The 23,803-nt window shown below is 39.6% G+C and overlaps 1 protein-coding gene across 1 annotated transcript in view; it reads left to right on the top strand.

The window, feature by feature from the left end:
- Positions 1–582: 582 nt before the first annotated feature.
- drd3 (dopamine receptor D3) overlaps positions 583–23,803 on the top strand; it is a 38,333-nt gene continuing 15,112 nt past the window's right edge. Inside the window, exons 1-5 of the mRNA XM_061975491.1 lie at positions 583–697; positions 3,952–4,234; positions 16,696–16,808; positions 16,972–17,108; positions 21,186–21,382. Coding sequence (XP_061831475.1) covers positions 3,959–4,234; positions 16,696–16,808; positions 16,972–17,108; positions 21,186–21,382 — 723 coding nt within the window. The 5' untranslated portion in view covers positions 583–697; positions 3,952–3,958. The remainder of the gene's footprint in view (positions 698–3,951; positions 4,235–16,695; positions 16,809–16,971; positions 17,109–21,185; positions 21,383–23,803) is intronic.

Genomic DNA, 23,803 nt, shown 5'->3' on the forward strand with positions numbered 1-23,803 from the left:
TAAATATTATTAAAAAAATATATACATATATGGAAAAAAAAAAATTAAGTTGACGCCTTGTGCATTGGAGAATTGGCTAGGTTTTTTTAATTTTATTATTATTTCTTTTTTTTTTTTAATCTTTTTTTTTTAGAGGCGGGGGGAGTGGAGTGTCTGTTTCTCTGTATCTGTATTATGATTTCCCTATTAAATGAATAAATAAATATTATTAAAAATACAATAAATATTTAAAAAAAATATAATACAAATAAGTTGACGCCTTGTTGGAGAATTGGCTAGGTTTTTTTAATTTATTATTCAATTAAAAAAACAATATATATTTTATATAGATATCTGTATTATGATTTCCCTATCAAATGAATATATATATATATAGAGAGAGAGAGAGAGAGAGAGAGAGAGAGAGAGAGAGAGAGAGAGAGAGAGAGAGAGAGAGAGAGAGAGAGAGAGAGAGAGAGAGAGAGAGAGAATCTCCTTCCTCAGGTCCTGTGTGTGTGTGTGTGTGTGTGTGTGTGTGTGTGTGTGTGTGTGTGTGTGTGTGTGTGTGTGTGTGTGTGTGTGTGTGTGTGTGTGTGTGTGAGTAGTGAGTACAATATCAGACAGTGTGCAGGAGACAACTCCACACACATGGACTACATGATGAAGAAGACTGGATGATGGTGGTGGTCCTCCTGGGGGTGTGATGGTTCCATAAGAGGTAGGTGATTGTCTGATTGGCTCCTTCATGAATATTCATGAGCATTCTAATGAGGTGTGACGTCACAGCCCTTCATTAGATCAGCCCTCCATCATGAAGTATTTCATGTGTGTCATGTTTGAGACGTGGAAGTGTGCCGCATGGACCACCTATATCCATACACACATCTTTGTTTCCCGGGAGGACACCTCCCGTCCTTTATTTTGAAAAGCGCTCGACAGGAAGTCAACACTACTGAACGTCTCACCTGGGCGCTTCTGTCGCCGGAGCCCACCCCAGACGACGGGGGGGTGCACCCTACAGTCTTGCCAGTTATTAATAATAACCACCTTTTTGCATCCTAGAAATTACCAGAAAGAGTTGAGATGTTTCCCAAAGTCAAAGCCCACGGTGCAATTGCTCATGCACTAGCACATGCACTAGCTGACCTCTCCTCATAACAGTTTTTTATGATAACCACCACCTTTTTTTATAATAGAAACTAATACACTCAAAAGCCCATTTAGAATCACTATTCATGATAACTGCCACTTTGCTTATCAGGAATAATAGAAAGACTGCACATAGGCCACACATGATTGCTCATGCACTAGCACATGCATAGTGACATACAGTATCATTAATGTGGTTGCTCCTCCCACCAGTTGTTATCGATAACCACCATCTTGCTAATCAGAAATAATAGAAAGACAGGACATAGGCCACACATGATTGCTCATGCACTAGCGCATGCATGGTGACATATAGTGAATATGATTGCTGCTTCTACCAGTTATTCATCATAACTGCCACTTTGCTTATCAGAAATAATAGAAAGACAGGACATAGGCCACACATGATTGCTCATGCACTAGCACATGCATAGTGACATATAGTGAATATGATTGCTGCTTCTACCAGTTATTCATTATAACTGCCACTTTGCTTATCAGAAATAATAGAAAGATGGGACATAGGCCACACATGATTGCTCATGCACTAGCACATGCATAGTGACATACAGTATAATTAATGTGGTTGCTCCTCCCACCAGTTATTAATGATAACCACCATCAATGTATCAGAAATAATAGAAAGACAGGACATAGGCCACACATGATTGCTCATGCACTAGCACATGCATAGTGACATATAGTGAATATGATTGCTGCTTCTACCAGTTATTCATCATAACTGCCACTTTGCTAATCACAAATAATAGAAAGACAGGACATAGGCCACACATGATTGCTCATGCACTAGCACATGCATAGTGACATATAGTGAATATGATTGCTGCTTCTACCAGTTATTCATCATAACTGCCACTTTGCTTATCAGGAATAATAGAAAGACTGCACATAGGCCACACATGATTGCTCATGCACTAGCACATGCATAGTGACATACAGTATCATTAATGTGGTTGCTCCTCCCACCAGTTATTATTGATAACCACCATCTTGCTAATCACAAATAATAGAAAGACAGGACATAGGTCACACATGATTGCTCATGCACTAGCACATGCATAGTGACATATAGTGAATATGATTGCTGTTTCTACCAGTTATTCGTCATAACTGCCACTTTGCTTATTAGAAATAATAGAAAGACAGGACATAGGCCACACATGATTGCTCATGCACTAGCACATACATAGTGTCGTATAGTGAATTTGATCGCTCCTCCTACCAGTTATTCATTATAACTGCCACTTTGCTTATCAGGAATAATAGAAAGACAGGACATAGGCCACACATGATTGCTCATGCACTAGCACATACATAGTGACATACAGTATAATTAATGTGGTTGCTCCTCCCACCAGTTATTAATGATAACCACCATCAAGGTATCAGAAATAATAGAAAGACAGGACATAGGCCACACATGATTGCTCATGCACTAGCACATGCACAGTGACATATAGTGAATATGATTGCTGCTTCTACCAGTTATTCATCATAACTGCCACTTTGCTTATCAGAAATAATAGAAAGACGGGACATAGGCCACACATGACTGCTCATGCACTAGCACATGCATAGTGACATATAGTGAATATGATTGCTGCTTCTACCAGTTATTCATCATAACTGCCACTTTGCTTATTAGAAATAATAGAAAGACAGGACATAGGCCACACATGGTTGCTCATGCACTAGCACATGCATAGTGACATATAGTGAATATGATCGCTCCTCCTACCAGTTATTCATTATAACTGCCACTTTGCTTATCAGAAATAATAGAAGGACAGGACATAGGCCACACATGATTGCTCATGCACTAGCACATACATAGTGACATACAGTATAATTAATGTGGTTGCTCCTCCCACCAGTTATTAATGATAACCACCATCTTGCTCATCACAAATAATAGAAAGACAGGACATAGGCCACACATGATTGCTCATGCACTAGCACATGCATAGTGACATATAGTGAATATGATTGCTGCTTCTACCAGTTATTCATCATAACTGCCACTTTGCTAATCACAAATAATAGAAAGACAGGACATAGGCCACACATGATTGCTCATGCACTAGCACATGCATAGTGTCGTATAGTGAATATGATTGCTCCTCCTACCAGTTATTCATTATAACTGCCACTTTGCTTATCAGAAATAATAGAAAGACTGCACATAGGCCACACAAGATTGCTCATGCACTAGCACATGCATAGTGACATACAGTATAATGAATGTGGTTGCTCCTCCCACCAGTTATTATTGATAACCACCATCTTGCTAATCAGAAATAATAGAAAGACAGGACATAGGCCACACATGATTGCTCATGCACTAGCACATGCATAGTGACATATAGTGAATATGATCGCTCCTCCTACCAGTTATTCATTATAACTGCCACTTTGCTTATCAGAAATAATAGAAAGATAGGACATAGGCCACACATGATTGCTCATGCACTAGCACATGCATAGTGTCATACAGTATCATCAATGTGGTTGCTCCTCCCACCAGTTATTAATGATAACCACCATCAATGTATCAGAAATAATAGAAAGACAGGACATAGGCCACACATGATTGCTCATGCACTAGCACATGCATAGTGTCATACAATTTGATCACCAGTTATTAATGATACCTGCCACCTTTCATAGTGTAAATCAACAAGATTGGACATAATGCAGAAATGGAAAGTCCACCTTTGTGCCGCCACCTTTCATCCCAAAAGCAATCAGGCTGCAGGAGATATTAGTCTGACGTCTAACTAATGATTCATTTCCCCTCCCCAGGTCTGCGATGCTCGGATGGAACGTATCGGAGCGTCAGAGTTTGGACGAGCGCAACGAGAGCGCGGCGGCGGAGGACGGCCGGCAGGGCGAGGGCGAGCGTCACTACGCCGCCATGTTGTACTCGCTGCTCATCCTGGCCATGGTGTCTGGCAACGTGCTGGTGTGCCTGGCCGTGCTGAGGGAGCGCTCCCTGCAGACCACCACCAACTACCTGGTGGTCAGCCTGGCTGTGGCCGACCTGCTGGTGGCCTCGCTGGTCATGCCCTGGGCCGTCTACCTGGAGGTGAGCCCGTTGCTCCTCCCACCTCTATTCCATGATTTAGTTTAGGACCAAGAAAAATGTCCATTCAGCCTTTTTGTTCCTCGGTAAAGTGGTGAGGAACACTCCTTGGCAGGACGAGACAGAGCGGATCCCAGAGGGTTAGTCCACTCCAGGTTTATGTGGAATAAGATGCCGCCTGGAAGTCAGCACCATGCGACATTTGTCCCTCCATGCACACCGTTCTAACAATAATAATAATCATTATTATTATCGTTATTGTTATTAATATTATCTAACAATAATAATCATTATTTAGGATTTAATAGGATTTAATATTAATCTCACGTTGAAAAGAGGACTAAAAATAATCTCACGTTGAAAAGAGAACTAATAATTAATGTCATGTTGGAAAGAGGACAAATTAATATTCTCACATTGAAAAGAGAACTAAATATTAATCACACGTTGAAAAGAGGACTATAAATAATCTCACGTTAAAGAGGATTCATTATTAATCTCACATTGAAAAGAGGACTAAAAATAATCTCACGTTGAAAAGAGAACTAATAATGTCATGTTGGAAAGAGGACTAATTAATATTCTCACGTTGAAAAGAAGACTGATTATTAATCTCACGTTGAAAAGAAGACTAATTGATATTCTCACGTTGAAAAGAAGACTAATTATTAATCTCACATTGAAAAGAGAACTAATTATTAATCTCATGTTAAAAAGAGGATTTATTCTTAATCTCACGTTGAAAAGAGGACTCATTAATAATCTCACTTTATTTTCACGTTGAAAAGAGGACTAAATATTAATTTCATGTTGAAAAAAGACTAAAATAATCTCATGTTCAAAAGAGGAAAAAAAATAATCTCACGTTGAAAAGAGGACTAAATATTATTTTCATGTTGAAAAGAGGACTAAATATTAATTTCAAGTTAAAAAGAGGACTAAATATTATTCTCTCGTTGAAAAGAGGACTAAATATTAATCTCACGTTGAAAAGAGGACAAAAATATTAATCTCATGTTGAAAAGAGGACTAAATATTAATCTCACGTTGAAAAGAAGACTAAATATTAATTTCACGTTGAAAAGAGGACAAAAATATTAATCTCACGTTGAAAAGAGGACTAAATATTAATCTCACGTTGAAAAAAGGACTCAAATAATTTCATGTTAAAAAGAGGACTAAATATTATTCTCATGTTGAAAAGAGGACTGAATATTATTCTCACGTTGAAAAGAGGACTAAAAATTATCTCATGTTGAAATGAGGACTAAATATTAATCTCATGTTGAAAAGAGGACTAAATATTATTCTCAGGTTGAAAAGAGGACTAAATATTATTCTCTCGTTGAAAATAAGACTAAATATTAATTTCACATTGAAAAGAGGACTAAAATATTAATCTCACGTTGAAAAGAGGACTCAAATAATTTCATGTTAAAAAGAGGACTAAATATTAATCTCATGTTGAAAAGAGGACTGAATATTATTCTCACGTTGAAAAGAGGACTAAATATGAATCTCACGTTGAAAAGAGGACTAAAAATAATATCATGTTGAAAAGAGGACTAAATATTAATCTCATGTTGAAAAGAGGACTGAATATTATACTCAGGTTGAAAAGAAAACTAAATATTAATCTCACGTTGAAAAGAGGACTAAATATTATTCTCACGTTGAAAAGAGGACTAAATATTACTCTCAGGTTGACAAGAGGACTAAATATTATTCTCTCGTTGAAAAGAGGACTAAATATTATTCTCTCGTTGAAAAGAGGACAAAAATATTAATCTCATGTTGAAAAGAGGACTAAATATTAATCTCACGTTGAAAAAAGGACTCAAATAATTTCATGTTAAAAAGAGGACTAAATATTAATCTCATGTTGAAAAGAGGACTAAATATTATTCTCACATTGAAAAGAGGACTAAATATGAATCTCATGTTGAAAAGAGGACTAAAAATAATCTCATGTTGAAAAGAGGACTAAATATTAATCTCATGTTGAAAAGAGGACTAAATATTATTCTCACGTTGAAAAGAGGACTAAATATGAATATCACGTTGAAAAGAGGACTAAATATTATTCTCACGTTGAAAAGAAGACTAAATATGAATCTCATGTTGAAAAGAGGACTAAAAATAATCTCACGTTGAAAAGAGGACTAAAAATAATCTCACGTTGAAAAGAGGACTAAATATTAATCTCATGTTGAAAAGAGGACTAAAAATGATATGTTGAAAAGAGGACTAAATATTAATCTCACGTTGAAAAGAGGACTAAAAATAATATCATGTTGAAAAGAGGACTAAATATTAATCTCACGTTGAAAAAAGGACTAAAATAATTTCATGTTGAAAAGAGGACTAAATATTAATCTCACGTTGAAAAGAGGACTAAAATGAATCTCACGTTGAAAAGAGGACTAATAATTAATGTCATGTTGGAAAGAGGACAAATTAATATTCTCACGTTGAAAAGAGAACTAAATATTGATCACGCGTTGAAAAGAGGACTAAAAATAATCTCACGTTAAAGAGGATTCATTATTAATATCACATTGAAAAGACGACTATAAATAATCTCACGTTGAAAAGAGAACTAATAATTAATGTCATGTTGGAAAGAGGACTAATTAATATTCTCACGTTGAAAAGAGAACTAATAATTAATGTCATGTTGGAAAGAGGACTAATTAATATTCTCACGTTGAAAAGAAGACTGATTATTAATCTCACGTTGAAAAGAAGGCTAATTGATATTCTCACGTTGAAAAGAAGACAAATTATTAATCTCACATTGAAAAGAGGACTAGTTATTAATCTCATGTTAAAAAGAGGATTTATTCTTAATCTCACGTTGAAAAGAGGACTCATTAATAATCTCACTTTAAATAGAGACGTAAATATTTATCTCAGGTTGAAAAGAGGACTAAATATTATTCTCACGTTGAAAAGAGGACTAAATGTTAATTTCATGTTGAAAAAAGAGGACAAAATATTATTCTCACGTTGAAAAGAGGACTAAATGTTAATCTCACGTTGAAAAAGGACTAAAATAATCTCATGTTGAAAGGAGGAGAAAAAATAATTTCACGTTGAAAAGAGGACTAAATCTTATTCTCAAATTGAAAAGGGGACTAAATATTAATCTCATGTTGAAAAGAGGACTAAATATTAATTTCACGTTAAAAAGAGGACAAAAATATTAATCTCATGTTGAAAAGAGGACTAAATATTAATCTCACGTTGAAAAAGGACTAAAATAATCCCATGTTGAAAGGAGGAGAAAAAATAATCTCACGTTGAAAAGAGGACTAAATCTTATTCTCAAATTGAAAAGAGGACTAAATATTAATCTCACGTTGAAAAGAGGACTAAAAATAATTTCATGTTAAAAAGAGGACTAAATATTAATCTCATGTTGAAAAGAGGACTGAATATTATTCTCACGTTGAAAAGAGGACTAAATATGAATCTCACGTTGAAAAAAGGACTAAAAATAATCTCATGTTGAAAAGAGGACTAAATATTAATCTCATGTTGAAAAGAGGACTCAAAATAATATCATGTTGAAAAGAGGACTACATTTTAATCTCACGTTGAAAAGAGGACTAAATATTATTCTCACGTTGAAAAAAGGACTCAAATAATTCCATGTTAAAAAGAGGACTAAATATTAATCTCATGTTGAAAAGAGGACTAAATATTATTCTCATTTTGAAAAGAGCACTAAATATGAATCTGACCTTGAAAAGAGGACTAAAAATAATCTCATGTTGAAAAGAGGACTAAATATTATTCTCACGTTGAAAAGAGGACTAAATATTAATTTCATGTTGAAAAAAGAGGACAAAATATTATTCTCACGTTGAAAAGAGGACTAAATATTAATCTTACATTGAAAAAGGACTAAAATAATCTCATGTTGAAAGGAGGAGAAAAAATAATCTCACGTTGAAAAGAGGACTAAGTATTAATTTCACGTTGAAAAGAGGACTAAATATTACTCTCACGTTGAAAAGAGGACTAAATATTAATTTCACGTTAAAAAGAGGACAAAAATATTAATCTCATGTTGAAAAGAGGACTAAATATTAATCTCACGTTGAAAAAAGCTGCGATGAGGTGGCGACTTGTCCAGGGTGTACCCCGCCTTCCGCCCGATTGTAGCTGAGATAGGCTCCAGCGCCCCCGCGACCCCGAAGGGAATAAGCGGTAGAAAATGGATGGATGGACGTTGAAAAAAAGGACTCAAATAATTTCATGTTAAAAAGAGAACTAAATATTAATCTCATGTTGAAAAGAGGACTGAATATTATTCTCACGTTGAAAAGAGGACTAAATATGAATCTCACATTGAAAAGAGGACTAAAAATTATCTCATGTTGAAAAGAGGACTAAATATTAATCTCATGTTGAAAAGAGGACTAAATATTATTCTCAGGTTGAAAAGAGGACTAAATATTATTCTCTCGTTGAAAAGAAGACTAAATATTAATTTCATGTTGAAAAGAGGACTAAAATATTAATCTCACGTTGAAAAGAGGACTAAATATTAATCTCACGTTGAAAAAAGGACTCAAATAATTTCATGTTAAAAAGAGGACTAAATATTAATCTCATGTTGAAAAGAGGACTGAATATTATTCTCACGTTGAAAAGAGGACTAAATATGAATCTCACATTGAAAAGAGGACTAATAAATAATCTCATGTTGAAAAGAGGACTACATATTAATCTCATGTTGAAAAGAGGACTCAAAATAATATCATGTTGAAAAGAGGACTACATTTTAATCTCATGTTGAAAAGAGGACTAAATATTATTCTCACATTGAAAAAAGGACTCAAATAATTCCATGTTAAAAAGAGGACTAAATATTAATCTCATGTTGAAAAGAGGACTAAATATTAATCTCACCTTGAAAAGAGGACTAAATATTATTCTCAGGTTGAAAAGAGGACTAAATATTATTACCGCGTTGAAAAGAGGACTAAATATTAATTTCACGTTGAAAAAAGGACACAAATATTAATCTCATGTTGAAAAGAGGACTAAATATTAATCTCACGTTGAAAAAAGGACTCAAATAATTTCATGTTAAAAAGAGGACTAAATATTAATCTCATGTTGAAAAGAGGACTAAATATTATTCTCACGTTGAAAAGAGGACTAAATATTATTCTCACGTTGAAAAGAAGACTAAATATGAATCTCACGTTGAAAAGAGGACTAAAAATAATCTCACGTTGAAAAGAGGACTAAAAATAATCTCACTTAGAAAAGAGGACTAAAAATAATCTCACGATGAAAAGAGGACTAAAAATAATCTCACGTTGAAAAGAGGACTAAAAATAATCTCACGTTGAAAAGAGGACTAAAAATTAATCTCACGTTGAAAAGAGGACTAAATATTAATCTCACGTTGAAAAGAGGACTAAAAATAATCTCACGTTGAAAAGAGGACTAAATATTAATCTCACGTTGAAAAGAGGACTAAAAATAATCTCATGTTGAAAAGAGGACTAAAAATGATATCATGTTGAAAAGAGGACTAAATATTAATCTCACGTTGAAAAGAGGACTAAAAATGATATCATGTTGAAAAGAGGACTAAATATTAATCTCACGTTGAAAAAAAGGACTAAAATAATTTCATGTTGAAAAGAGGACTAAATATTAATCTCACGTTGAAAAGAGGACTAAAAATAATCTCACATTGAAAAGAGGACTAAAATGAATCTCACGTTGAAAAGAGGACTAAAAATAATCTCATGTCGAAAAGAGGACTACATTTTATCCTCACGTTGAAAAGAGGACTAAAAATAATATCATGTTGAAAAGAGGACTAAATATTAATCTCAGTTAAAAATGGGACTAAATATTAATCTCATGTTGAAAAGAGGACTAAAAAAAATCTCACGTTGAAAAGAGGAGCAAAAAGAATCTCATGTCGAAAAGAGGACTAAATATTAATCTCACGTTGAAAAAAAGACTAAAAATAATCTCATGTCGAAAAGAGGACTAAAAATAATCTCATGTTGAAAAGAGGACTAAAAATAATCTCACGTTGAAAAGAGGACTAAATATTAATTTCACTTCCCTCCATGTAAAAGACAAAGTGAAGAGGTCATGTGATGTAAAATATTGTATGACCTTGTTTTGGGATGTGAGTCCAGAGCGTGTAATCTACGACATGTACCTGAATGCATCGCCCGGCAGCAGAGAATGTTCCCTTTTTTACACAAATAGTCGCAATTCATGTTGCTCACTGACGTCTGCTTTCATATATATATATATATATATATATATATATATATATATATATATATATACTCACATGCTTCAGGATGTAATTAGCACACATGCGTTGTGCAAACATGATCAGTTAGGAATGCAAACTCCATCCCAGGAATTTTTGGTCAGCGTCTGCTCCTGAAATGTTGGACTGTCCCTTTAAGGACGCCACAACAGCGTCGTCTGAGTCAGGAGGTCAAGATGGGAAACAGCTGCTATTTCCACCTTGTCAATTAAATTTGTGTGTGTGTGTATGCGTGTGTGTGTGTGTGTGTGTGTGTGTGTGTGTGTGTGTGTGTGTGTGTGAGTGTGTGTGTGTGTGTGCGTGTGTGTGCGCACACAAAACACCACAACACCTGGTCCACATCACAGGTAATTTCCTCTCTCCTGCCATTGTTGCTGTGCTCACCTGTGCTCTTTATATGGCGTCTATTTCCTGGTTGAAGTGTTACCAATGAAGGTGTGTGGCCAGGTGTGACATACTGTATGTTACATCATCAATGAAGGTGTGTGGCCAGGTGTGACATACTGTATGTTACATCATCAATGAAGGTGTGTGGCCAGGTGTGACATACTGTATGTTACATCATCAATGAAGGTGTGTGGCCAGGTGTGACATACTGTATGTTACATCATCAATGAAGGTGTGTGGCCAGGTGTGACATACTGTATGTTACATCATCAATGAAGGTGTGTGGCCAGGTGTGACATACTGTATGTTACATCATCAATGAAGGTGTGTGGCCAGGTGTGACATACTGTATGTTACATCATCAATGGACATTGTATGGCAGTGTTGTGACTTTGTCACATTGTTGTGTCTCACGCAGACAATTGTGTTACTTCACTTCAAAAGTCACATTTTCAAATGCAAAATGTGTGTAAGGTTATACTATATATTATTATTATGTTATATTATATCATTATTATTATTATTACTGTGTTATATTATTATTGTGACATTATATTATATTATTATTTTGTTATATTATATTATGCTACATTATATTATTATATTATGTTATTATTATGTTACATTACATTATTTTTATATGATGTTATATTATATTTATATTATTATTATTATTATGTTATTATGTTATATGATATATTATTAATATTATTTTGTGTGTGTTGTGTATGTATGTGTTTGTGTATATGTGGGCTTATGTATATGTGTGTGGGTGTATTAATGTGTATATATGTGTGGATGTGTATGTTTATATGTATATGCATACGTGTGGAAATGTGTGTATGTGTATGTATATGTATATGCATATATGTATGTGTGTATGTATGTGTATATGAATGTGTAGGTGTGTGCATGGGTGTGGATGTCCGGTGGCTCAATTGGCCTGGCTGTGGATGAGTTGGGGTAGGTGGGTTGGTGGCCTCGGTGGTAGCCGGGGGTGTGCGTTGTTGTGGTTTACGGGGTCGGTCGCTTTTTGTTTTGGTTTCGGCGGCCGCGGGTGTTTACGCTGCGGACGGGCGGTGGTGGTGATGGTTGCTGCGGTGATACCAGCGGTTGGCATCACTGTGTTGGGTTGGAGTGGTTGGGGGACTGTGGCTGGTGTCTGTGCGCTTGTGGGGTTGTGGGGATGGCTGGCGTTGGCTTGCCGGCTGGTTTGGGGGCTGGCAGGCGGACGGGATGCATTGGCTTCTTCCCCCGTTGGGGGGCTCCTTCCCCTGGCCGGGACTCGTATGGGCACGTTGCTGTGTGGATGGCCGGGATGCGGTGTTTGCATTGGGCGTGGGGGCTGTGCGGTTTCTCTGCGTTTGGTTGCCGGTATGGGCTCTGCAGGGTTGGGTTGGGGCGGGCGGGGGCTGGCTTTGTTTGGCGGGGGGAGGGGCTCGCGTGGCGTCACGTTAAAGTGGTCTGGTGTGGGTCACGGGCTGTGGCGGGGGGTGGCGGCCTCCTGGCCGTAGTTCCTGGTTGTCGGCCGCGTGGACTGGGGGGATGTCCGGGCCCTCTACTCCTCCTACTTATAGCGCACACAGTCACACATATATAGGACTTTGGGGATTGTCCTGCGGGGAGGCATGGCGGGGGGTTGAGGATGCCTCCAATGGGGCTCCAGTCCTCCTTTCTTGTCCCCTGCTCGTCCATCCCTCAATCTTAGCTGCATATTAGACACTTAGGATTTGGGGGGCTTGGTTTGGTTGGGACCCACCATGACCTTGATGTCCCCCAATTTTAATCGCATTATTAGTTCCCACAAGCATACATATCTCACTCACGCTACAGTACACACATCAATAGGGACTGGAGGTCGGCTGTAACGGCTGACCTCCTAATTTTAACTACACAGTAGACACTCTGGGGGCCTTGTACACATGCATGGGGGGTTTGGGGTTCGGCGCACCCCTCATTGCCTCGTCGGCCGGCGGGGACTGCGGTCTGGTGGCCTGCCAGGCTTTTATTCATTTATTATTGTTATATATATTTTTTTTATTTTTAATGTATTTATTATTTTTATTTTTATTATTACTCATTTTTATTTTATTTTATTTTTTAAATTTTATTTTTTATTTTATTTTTTTATTTTTATTTTATTTCATTTTTTTTTTTTTAATCTTATTATTTATTTGTGTGTGGCGTCGCGCGGGTCTCACTTCCTGTTGGATGGGGTCCGTGCCCGTGTGGCCCGACCTTGCGCTGTGGGGTCTCTGTTGGTGACTTGGTGTGGTGGCGGCGCAGCCCCCGTGTCTGGTCTGGATGCTGTGTCCCGGTTGTTTGGGCGGTGGTGTGTTTGTGCGGGTTTGGGTTGGGGTGGGGGGCCTTTTGGTTGGGGGGGTTGTTGGTGTCTCTTGTTTGCGTGTTGGCGTTCGGGCTGACCGGCGGGCTGGCGCCGGCTGGTCTCCGTGGCCCTGGTGGCGTGTGGTTGCTGGTCGCAGTTTTTCTTTGATCGCTTTAATTTGATTGGCTGGTGCTGGCTGTCTGGGGTTATTGCGGCTGCTGTTTCTGCTGCCGTTTGTTTGTGGTGTGGGCGCCCGTGGCTGCTGGGTCTGGTGCAGGGGTGTGGCTGATGTTGTGACTGGTGGCAGCGCGCGCGCGTGATGGCTGTCGGGGCTGACGAACTGTGTATATGTATGTATATGTGTGTGTATGTATGTATGTTTATATATGTGTATGTGTACATATGTGTATGTATATGTATATATGTGTATGTGTGGGTATGTATACGTGTATGTGTGTATGTGTATGTGTGTATGTATGTATGTATGTATATTTCTGGGGGTACGCTCTGGGCCTGCCTGTCAGACGGGGGTCGACGCCTCAGGCTACTGCATCCGAACTGCGTGTCTGGAGCTCCTGGGTCCCGCTGTCCATCCCTTCCGGGTGCCCGTCTTGGTTGGGGCCTGTTGGGCCTAGTCCCTGCGTCTATTGTGGTAGCTTGGTGCTGCAAGGTATTCCGAGGTGCTGCGAGTCGGCCAGTTGCTGGGGTAGTGACCTTGTTTGTCAGCATGTCTGTGATCTTCTTTTAATTCTTTTTTTTTTTAATTAATTAATTAATTTATTTATTTATTTATTTATTTTTAAAATATATTTTATTAATTTTATTTTTTAATTTTTCCCCTCCCTCAGGGGGGGGGCTCGGCGGGGCGGTTGCTGGTTGTTCCATCTCCATCGTTGGGGTCCCTGCGGGTGGGGTGGGTGGTTCCCGTGGCCCTGTGCCTGGGTGGTCCTGCGGCGGCCGGTTTGGGTGGGGTGGCCGGGGGCTGGCCTCGCCGCGCTCTCCGGGGGTGGGGGGTGGGCTCGTGGGGGTCCGGTTGCCGGTGGGGCGGGGGCGGTCTTCCCGTCCGGTTGCGGGGAGTCTCTGGGTCCTTCGGGCGGGGCGTCTCGCCTTTCTGCCCGTGTGGGGTGTGGTCTCTCGCTGGCTTGGGGTCTGGCTGTCCCCTGCTTTTCTCGTGCCCTGTCCTCCGCCGGGTGCGTCTGTCTGCGGCCTGCTGCTGGCCCTTGTGGGCGGTACGGTGGGTCGGGCTCTGGGGTTCCTGTCGCTGGCCGGCTTGGCTGCGTGGGGGCGGTGGTCCCTGGTTCCCTGGGCACCACGCCTACTGTTTGTGGGTTGGGCTCTCGGGGGTGATGGGGCCGTGCTCTGGCTCCCACGCACTCTGGGAGTCGAATGTATTGTACATGCAAATTCACATATGCTCACATACGTACATAGGTACCTACGCTCCCACATACATACACAAATACAGTACATATTTACCTACCTAATGTTCGTACATCCACACGCACATTCAATATACAAACATACACATACACATACTGTACATATACATTCACTGTACAAACACATATACACATTCTGTACATATACATTCATTGTACAAACACATATACACATTCTGTACATATACAAGTACATATGCATACTTACACTCATGCACATAATCACGTTTCATCAAACATATATTAACGTTGTTGCCCTAGGGTAAACTGGGTGTAACACATGGCACACTGACAAAGCTTAACCTATTGTGACTATAACAATCTACAAGGTTAATGTAGGTTGCTTCTCTTTCTCCCCCTCCATTTTTCTGCATTCTTTCATATCTCAAGTTATCATTACGTATATGTATTGTTGCATTTAAACAACTGTATTGTTGATAATAAAGGTAAATTATTGGTATTGTTCATTATCAATAGCGCTATTTCTATTGGTATTTGTATTGATCCATTTGTAGTGTAATAATGCTCATTGTCATTTCTGTATTATTTTTTATTTTTTTTTTCCGCTAACTGCTTATTTGCTATTACTTTTACCATCATATTTGTACATGTCATATTTGCTGATGTTGCTCTATTGTTGTTGTTGTTGTTGTTTGCTGTTGTTGTTTTTGTCTCTCTGTCTAATCCCCCTCTTGTCCCCACAATTTCCCCCTCTGTCTTCTTTTTTTTTTTCTTCTCTTTCTATCCCCTCCTGCTCCGGCCCGGCTGCACTAAATGATAATATAAATACATTTAATAAAGTCAAATACAAATAAGGCAACAAGAGAAGTATCCTACACTTCTCTTTTGTAAAGTAAATCTGAACAGCCGACATGGGCATCTACATCAACTATATGATTTGCCTGAGAAGCTGGACAGGACATTAAAAAAAAAAAAAAAAAAAAAAAAAAATATATATATATATATATATATATTATTTTGTATACTATTATTATTATTATTTGTATGGTGTATTTTATTATTATTATTATTATTATTATGTCATTATCATTATGTTATACTATATTATCATTATTATGTTATGTTATATTATTAGTATTATGTTATTTTATATTATTATGTTATAATGTACTATATATTATTACTATTATATGTTATTATTATATTATATTATGTTATATATATTTTTTTTAATGTTATATTATATTATTATAATGATATGTTATTATTTTTATTATCATATTATTATGTTATTTATATTATTATTATTGTTATGTTATATTATGTGTTATTATGTTATATATTATTATTATTATTATGTTATATTATATTATTATTATTAATATTATATTATTAGTATTATGTTATATTATTATTATTATTATTATCATCATTATGGTATATTTTATTATAGTTCTTGTTATTATTGTTACATTATATTATTATTATGTTATTTTATATTATTATTATTATGTTGTATTTTATTATTATGTTATATTATATTATTATGTTATATCATATTATTGCTATTATTATTATTATTATTATGTTATATTATCATTATTATTGTTATTATTATTATGTTATGTTACATTATTATTATCATGTCATACTATATATTATTATGATTATGTTACATTATATTATTATTATGTTATATTATTTTATATTATTATTAGTATGTTATGTTATATTATTATTGTTATTATTATTAGTAGTATCTTATATTATATTATTATGTTATATTATGATATATTATTATTATTGTTACAGTATGTTTCACTACATATTATTAATATTATGTTATATTATTATATTATGTTATATTATACTATTATTATTATGATGTTGTATTATTATTATTAATATAATTATTATAAAGCAGAAAATGACTTGAGAGGTGGTCCTGCTCTGTGTGTCACTTCCAATAATTGCGGTGGAAGTAAAAAAAAAAACGGTAAAATTGACGCCAGGTGTGTTTCCTGTGCAGGTGGTGGGCGGAGCCTGGCTTTTTAGCCGCCTGTGCTGTGACATCTTCGTCACGCTGGATGTGATGATGTGCACCGCCAGCATCCTCAACCTGTGCGCCATCAGCATCGACAGGTGAGCGCGCTCGCCGTCGCCATGGCGACGGCCGTACAAATGTCAGCCTTGAGTCTGTGATTTCCTGGTGTGTGTGTGTGTGTGTGTGTGTGTGTGTATTTGTGTGCGTGTGCGTGTGTGTGTGTGTGTGTGTGTGTGTGTGTGTGTGTGTGTGCGTGCGCAGGTACACGGCGGTGGTGATGCCCGTGTTGTACAACACCACGCATCGTTCGCGTACTCGAGTGTTGGCGATGATCGCCACCGTGTGGGTCCTGGCCTTCGCCGTGTCCTGCCCCCTGCTGTTTGGTTTCAACACTACAGGTCAGGAGGATTCAATAGAACAGAATAGAACTTTATTGTCATTGTACATTGTACAACACTATCATTGTACATTGTACAACACTGTCATTGTACATTGTACAACACTGTCATTGTACATTGTACAACACTGTCATTGTACATTGTACAACACTGTCATTGTACATTGTACAACACTGTCATTGTACATTGTACAACACTGTCATTGTACATTGTACAACACTGTCATTGTACATTGTACAACACTGTCATTGTACATTGTACAACACTGTCATTGTACATTGTACAACACTGTCATTGTACAACACTGTCATTGTACATTGATTGGTCAGATGCTTTTAGAGGCCATCACTGATTGGTCACAAGTTTCTAGAGGCCATCACTGATGGGTTATAAGCTTTTAGGCCATCACTGATTGGTCACAAGTTTCTAGAGGCAATCACTGATTGGCCAGATGCTTTTAGAGGCCATCACTGATTGGTCACAAGTTTCTAGAGGCCATCACTGATGGGTCATAAGCTTTTATAGGCCATCACTGATTGGTCACAAGCTTTTATAGGCCATCACTGATTGGTCACAAGTTTCTAGAGGCAATCACTGATTGGCCAGATGCTTTTAGAGGCCATCACTGATTGGTCACAAGTTTCTAGAGGCCATCACTGATGGGTCATAAGCTTTTATAGGCCATCACTGATTGGTCACAAGCTTTTATAGGCCATCACTGATTGGTCACAAGTTTCTAGAGGCCATCACTGATGGGTCATAAGCTTTTATAGGCCATCACTGATCGATCAGATGCTTTTAGAGGCCATCACTGATTGGTCATACGTTTCTAGAGGACATCACTGATTGGTCATACATTTCTAGAGGTCATCACTGATTGGTCAGATGCTTTTAGAGGCCATAACTGGTTGGTCATACATTTCTAGAGGCCATCACTGATTGGACATATGCTTTTAGAGGCCATCACTGATTGGTCACACATTTCTAGAGGCCATCACTGACTCATCATAAGCTTGGAGGCCATCACTGATTGGTCATAAGTTTCTAGAGGCCATCACTGATTGGTCAGATGCTTTTAGAGGCCATCACTGGTTGGTCATATGTTTCTAGAGGCCATCACTGATTAGTGAGATGCTTTAAGAGGCCATCACTGATTGGTCATAAGTTTCTAGAGGCCATCGCTGGTTGGTCAGATGCTTTTAGAGGCCATCAGTGATTAGTCAAAAGTTTCTCGAGGCCATCGCTTGTTGGTCATACGTTTCTAGAGGCCATCACTGATTGGTCAGATGCGTTTAGAGGCCATAACTGGTTGGTTATACGTTTCTAGAAGCCATCACTGATTGGTCAGATGCTTTTAGAGGCCATCGCTGGTTGGACAGATGCTTCTAGAGGCCATCACTGATTGGTTTTACTTTTCTAGAGGCCATAACTGATTAATCAGATGCTTCTAGAGCAGTGGTTCTTAACCTGGGTTCGATCGAACCCTAGGGGTTCGGTGAGTCAGCCTCAGGGGTTCGGCGGAGCCTCCACCGTGGAGGTCAAGACACACCCGACTCATCGTGTAAATAAAACTTCTCCGTATCGGCGTATTATGAATACCCCCAAACAATGTTCCCTCTAATTTTCCATATGCTTGAGCAAACGCAAAAACTGAGCATTCAGTGGAGCACATGTGAGCGACGAGATGTGTCTGCAATCAGACATTTCTGTACCCATGGAACTGAAGCAAACAATTGCCACGCACTTAGATGAGCTTGCAAAGTCTCTCGACAGATATTTCTCTACAAGAGAGTCATATCCGGCATGGGTGAGACAGCCGTTAACGTTCATTGGTCATAAGGTTGTAGAGGCCATCACTGATTGGTCAGATGCTTCTAGAAGCCATCACTGATTAGTCATAAGGTTGTAGAGGCCATCACTGATTGGTCAGATGCTTCTAGAAGCCATCACTGATTGGTCATAAGGTTGTAGAGGCCATCACTGATTGGTCAGATGCTTCTAGAAGTCATCACTGATTGGTCATAAGGTTGTAGAGGCCATCACTGATTGGTCAGATGCTTCTAGAAGCCATCAATGATTGGTCATAAGGTTGTAGAGGCCATCACTGATTGGTCAGATGCTTCTAGAAGGCATCATTGATTGGTCATAAGGTTCTAGAGGCCATCACTGATTGGTCATAAGGTTCTAGAGGCCATCACTGATTGGTCAGATGCTTCTAGAAGCCATCACTGATTGGTCAGATGCTTCTAGAAGCCATCACTGGTTAGTCATAAGGTTCTAGAGGCCATCACTGATTGGTCAGATGCTTCTAGAAGCCATCACTGATTGGTCATAAGGTTCTAGAGGCCATCACTGATTGGTCATAAGGTTGTAGAGGCCATCACTGATTGGTCATAAGGTTCTAGAGGCCATCACTGATTGGTCAGATGCTTCTAGAAGCCATCACTGATTGGTCAGATGCTTCTAGAAGCCATCACTGGTTAGTCATAAGGTTCTAAAGGCCATCACTGATTGGACAGATGCTTCTAGAAGCCATCACTGATTGGTCATAAGGTTCTAGAGGCCATCACTGATTGGTCATAAGGTTGTAGAGGCCATCACTGATTGGTCATAAGGTTCTAGAGGCCATCACTGATTGGTCATATGCTTCTAGAAGCCATCACTGATTGGTCAGATGCTTCTAGAAGCCATCACTGATTGGTCATAAGGTTGTAGAGGCCATCACTGATTGGTCAGATGCTTCTAGAAGCCATCACTGGTTGGTCATAAGGTTCTAGAGGCCATCACTGATTGGACAGATGCTTCTAGAAGCCATCACTGATTGGTCATAAGGTTGTAGAGGCCATCACTGATTGGTCAGATGCTTCTAGAAGCCATCACTGATTGGTCATAAGGTTCTAGAGGCCATCACTGATTGGTCATAAGGTTCTAGAGGCCATCACTGATTGGTCAGATGCTTCTAGAAGCCATCACTGATTGGTCAGATGCTTCTAGAAGCCATCACTGGTTAGTCATAAGGTTCTAGAGGCCATCACTGATTGGTCAGATGCTTCTAGAAGCCATCACTGATTGGTCATAAGGTTCTAGAGGCCATCACTGATTGGTCATAAGGTTGTAGAGGCCATCACTGATTGGTCATAAGGTTCTAGAGGCCATCACTGATTGGTCAGATGCTTCTAGAAGCCATCACTGATTGGTCAGATGCTTCTAGAAGCCATCACTGGTTAGTCATAAGGTTCTAAAGGCCATCACTGATTGGACAGATGCTTCTAGAAGCCATCACTGATTGGTCATAAGGTTCTAGAGGCCATCACTGATTGGTCATAAGGTTGTAGAGGCCATCACTGATTGGTCATAAGGTTCTAGAGGCCATCACTGATTGGTCAGATGCTTCTAGAAGCCATCACTGGTTAGTCATAAGGTTCTAGAGGCCATCACTGATTGGACAGATGCTTCTAGAAGCCATCACTGATTGGTCATAAGGTTCTAGAGGCCATCACTGATTGGCCAGATGCTTCTAGAAGCCATCATTGATTGGTCATAAGGTTGTAGAGGCCATCAGTGATTGGTCAGATGCTTCTAGAAGCCATCACTGATTGGTCATCAGGTTCTAGAGGCCATCACTGATTGGACAGATGATGTAACTTGTAGCTTAGCTACATTTAAAGGAGAGTAACTTGTAGCTTAGTTACATATAATGGAGATTAACTTGTACCTTAGCTACCTTTAAAGGAGAGTAACTTGTAGTTTAGCTCCATTTAATGGAGAGTAACTAGTAGCTTAGAAACATAAAATGGAGAGTAACTTGTAACTTAGCTACATTTAATGGAGAGTAACTTATAACTTAGCTACATTTAAAGGAGAGTAACTTGTAGCTTAGTTACATATAATGGAGAGTAACTTGTAACTTAGATGAGCTCGGGCCCAGCGAAGCGTTTCTGGGTGTTGTTGATAAATGGCTTTGGCTTTGCATAGGAGAGTTTTCCATTTCTTGGAAGCTGCTTTTATACCCAATCATGGCAGACTCGTTAATCAAGTGTTTGTTCTTTTGTCTCCACGGCGACCACTGATGTGCAGACGACCCCACGGTGTGCTCCATCTCCAACCCCGACTTTGTCATCTACTCGTCCGTGGTGTCCTTTTACCTTCCCTTTGTGGTCACGCTGCTGGTCTACCTGCGCATTTACGTCTTTCTCAGGACCAGGAGGAAGAGGATCACCTTCTCGCAGCCCGGATCCGCCAAAGTACCGCCCACATCCACGACCCCCTCCATGGTCAGTCTACTCTGTTCTACTCTATTCTGCTATTCAACTCTATTCGGGTCCAGACTGTTCTAGGTCTACTCTAGTCGACCCTATTTTATGCTGTTCTAGATCTACTCTCTCGATCAGTGTCAGAGCTTGGTCCGCATTGCCGGCAGTAAGTCGGACCAGTTTCCAGTGAGGGTTGGACTCCGCCAAGGCTGCCCTTTGTCACCCATTCTGTTCTGAACTTTTATGGACAGAATTTCTAGGCGCAGTCAGGGCGTTGAGAGGATCTGGTTTGGTGGCTGCAGGATTAGGTCTCTGCTTTTTGCAGATGATGTGGTCCTGATGGCTTCATCTGGCCAGGATCTTCAGCTCTCACTGGATCGGTTCTCAGCCGAATGTGAAGCGACTGGGATGGGAATCAGCACCTCCAAGTCCGAGTCCATGGTTCTCGCCCGGAAAAGGGTGTAGTGCCATCTCCGGGTTGGGGAGGAGACCCTGCCCCAAGTGGAGGAGTTCAAGTACCTCGGAGTCTTGTTCACGAGTGAGGGAAGAGTGGATCGTGAGATCGACAGGCGGATCGGTGCGGCGTTTTCAGTAATGCGGACGCTGTATCGATCCGTTGTGGTGAAGAAGGAGCTGAGCCGGAAGGCAAAGCTCTCAATTTACCGGTCGATCTACGTTCCCATCCTCACCTATGGTCATGAGCTTTGGGTTATGACCGAAAGGACAAGATCATGGGTACAAGCGGCCCAAATGAGTTTCCTCCGCCGGGTGGCGGGTCTCTCCCTTAGAGATAGGGTGAGAAGCTCTGCCATCCTGGAGGAACTCAAAGTAAAGCCGCTGCTCCTCCACATGGAGAGGAGCCAGATGAGGTGGTTCGGGCATCTGGTCAGGATGCCACCCGAACGCCTCCCTAAGGAGGTGTTTAGGGTACGTCCGACCGGTAGGAGGCCACGGGGAAGACCCAGGACACGTTGGGAAGACTATGTCTCCCGGCTGGCCTGGGAACGCCTTGGGATCCCCCGGGAAGAGCTGGACCAAGTGGCTGGGGAGAGGGAAGTCTGGGTTTCCCTGCTTAGGCTGCTGCCCCCGCGACCTGACCTCGGATAAGCGGAAGAAGATGGATGGATGGATATAAAGATCTACTCTCGCTGTACTTACTATGGCCTAGGTCTATTCTAGGTATACTCTACTCTGGTCTAGTTTAGATACATAAAATGGAGAGTAACTTGTAACTTAGCTACATTTAAAGGAGAGTAACTTGTAGCTTAGTTACATATAATGGAGAGTAACTTGTAACTTAGATGAGCTCGGGCCCAGCGAAGCGTTTCTGGGTGTTGTTGATAAATGGCTTTGGCTTTGCATTTGGGGACGGCGTGGCGAAGTTGGGAGAGTGGCCGTGCCAGCAATCTGAGGGTTCCTGGTTCAATCCCCACCTTCTACCATCCTAGTCACGTCGGCTGTGTCCTTGAGCAAGACACTTCACCCTTGCTCCTGATGGGTCCTGGTTAGGGCCTTGCATGGCAGCTCCCGCCATCAGTGTGTGAATGTGTGAATAGTGTCAAAGCGCTTTGAGTTCCTTAAAAAGGTAGAAAAGCGCTATACGAGTACAACCCATTTACCATCTAGCCCTATTCTAGGTCAACTCTATTCTCTTTTTTTTAAGGTCTACTCTACTCTGCACTGTTGTAGGTCTACTCTACGTTATTTTGCTCTAGGTCTACTCTACTCCGCACTATTCTCGGTCTACTCTACTGTATTTTGTTCTAGGTCTACTCTACTCTACTGTATTTTGCTCTAGGACTACTCTACTGTATTTTGTTCTAGGTCTACTCTACTGTATTTTGCTCTAGGTCTACTCTACTGTATTTTGTTCTAGGGCTACTCTACTCTGCACTGTTCTAGGTCTACTATACTCTATTTTGTTCTAAACATACTCTACCATATACTGTTCTAGGTCTACCCTATTCCCTTTTTTAGGTCTACTCTACTGCGCGCTGTTCTAGGTCTACACTACACTATTTTGCTCTAGGTCTACTGTACTGCGCACTTGTCTAGGACTACTCTACTCTATTTTGTGTAGGTCTACTCTACTGCGCACTATTCTAGGACTACTCTAATCTATTTTGTCTAGGTCTACTCTGCTGCACACTGTTCTCGGACTACTCTACCCTATTTTGTCTAGGTCTACTCTACTGCGCACTGTTCTAGGACTACTCTACTCTATTTTGTCTAGGTCTACTCTACTCTGCACTGTTCTAGGACTACTCTACCCTATTTTGTCTAGGTCTACTCTATTGCGCACTGTTCTCGGACTACTCTACTCTAATTTGTGTAGGTCTACTCTACTCTGCACTGTTCTAGGACTACTCTACTCTGTTTTGTCTAGGTCTACTCTACTGCGCACTGTTCTCGGACTACTCTACTCTATTTTGGCTAGGTCTA

The sequence above is a fragment of the Nerophis lumbriciformis genome, linkage group LG14 (genome assembly GCF_033978685.3).
Source record: "Nerophis lumbriciformis linkage group LG14, RoL_Nlum_v2.1, whole genome shotgun sequence".
NCBI lineage: Eukaryota > Metazoa > Chordata > Actinopteri > Syngnathiformes > Syngnathidae > Nerophis > Nerophis lumbriciformis.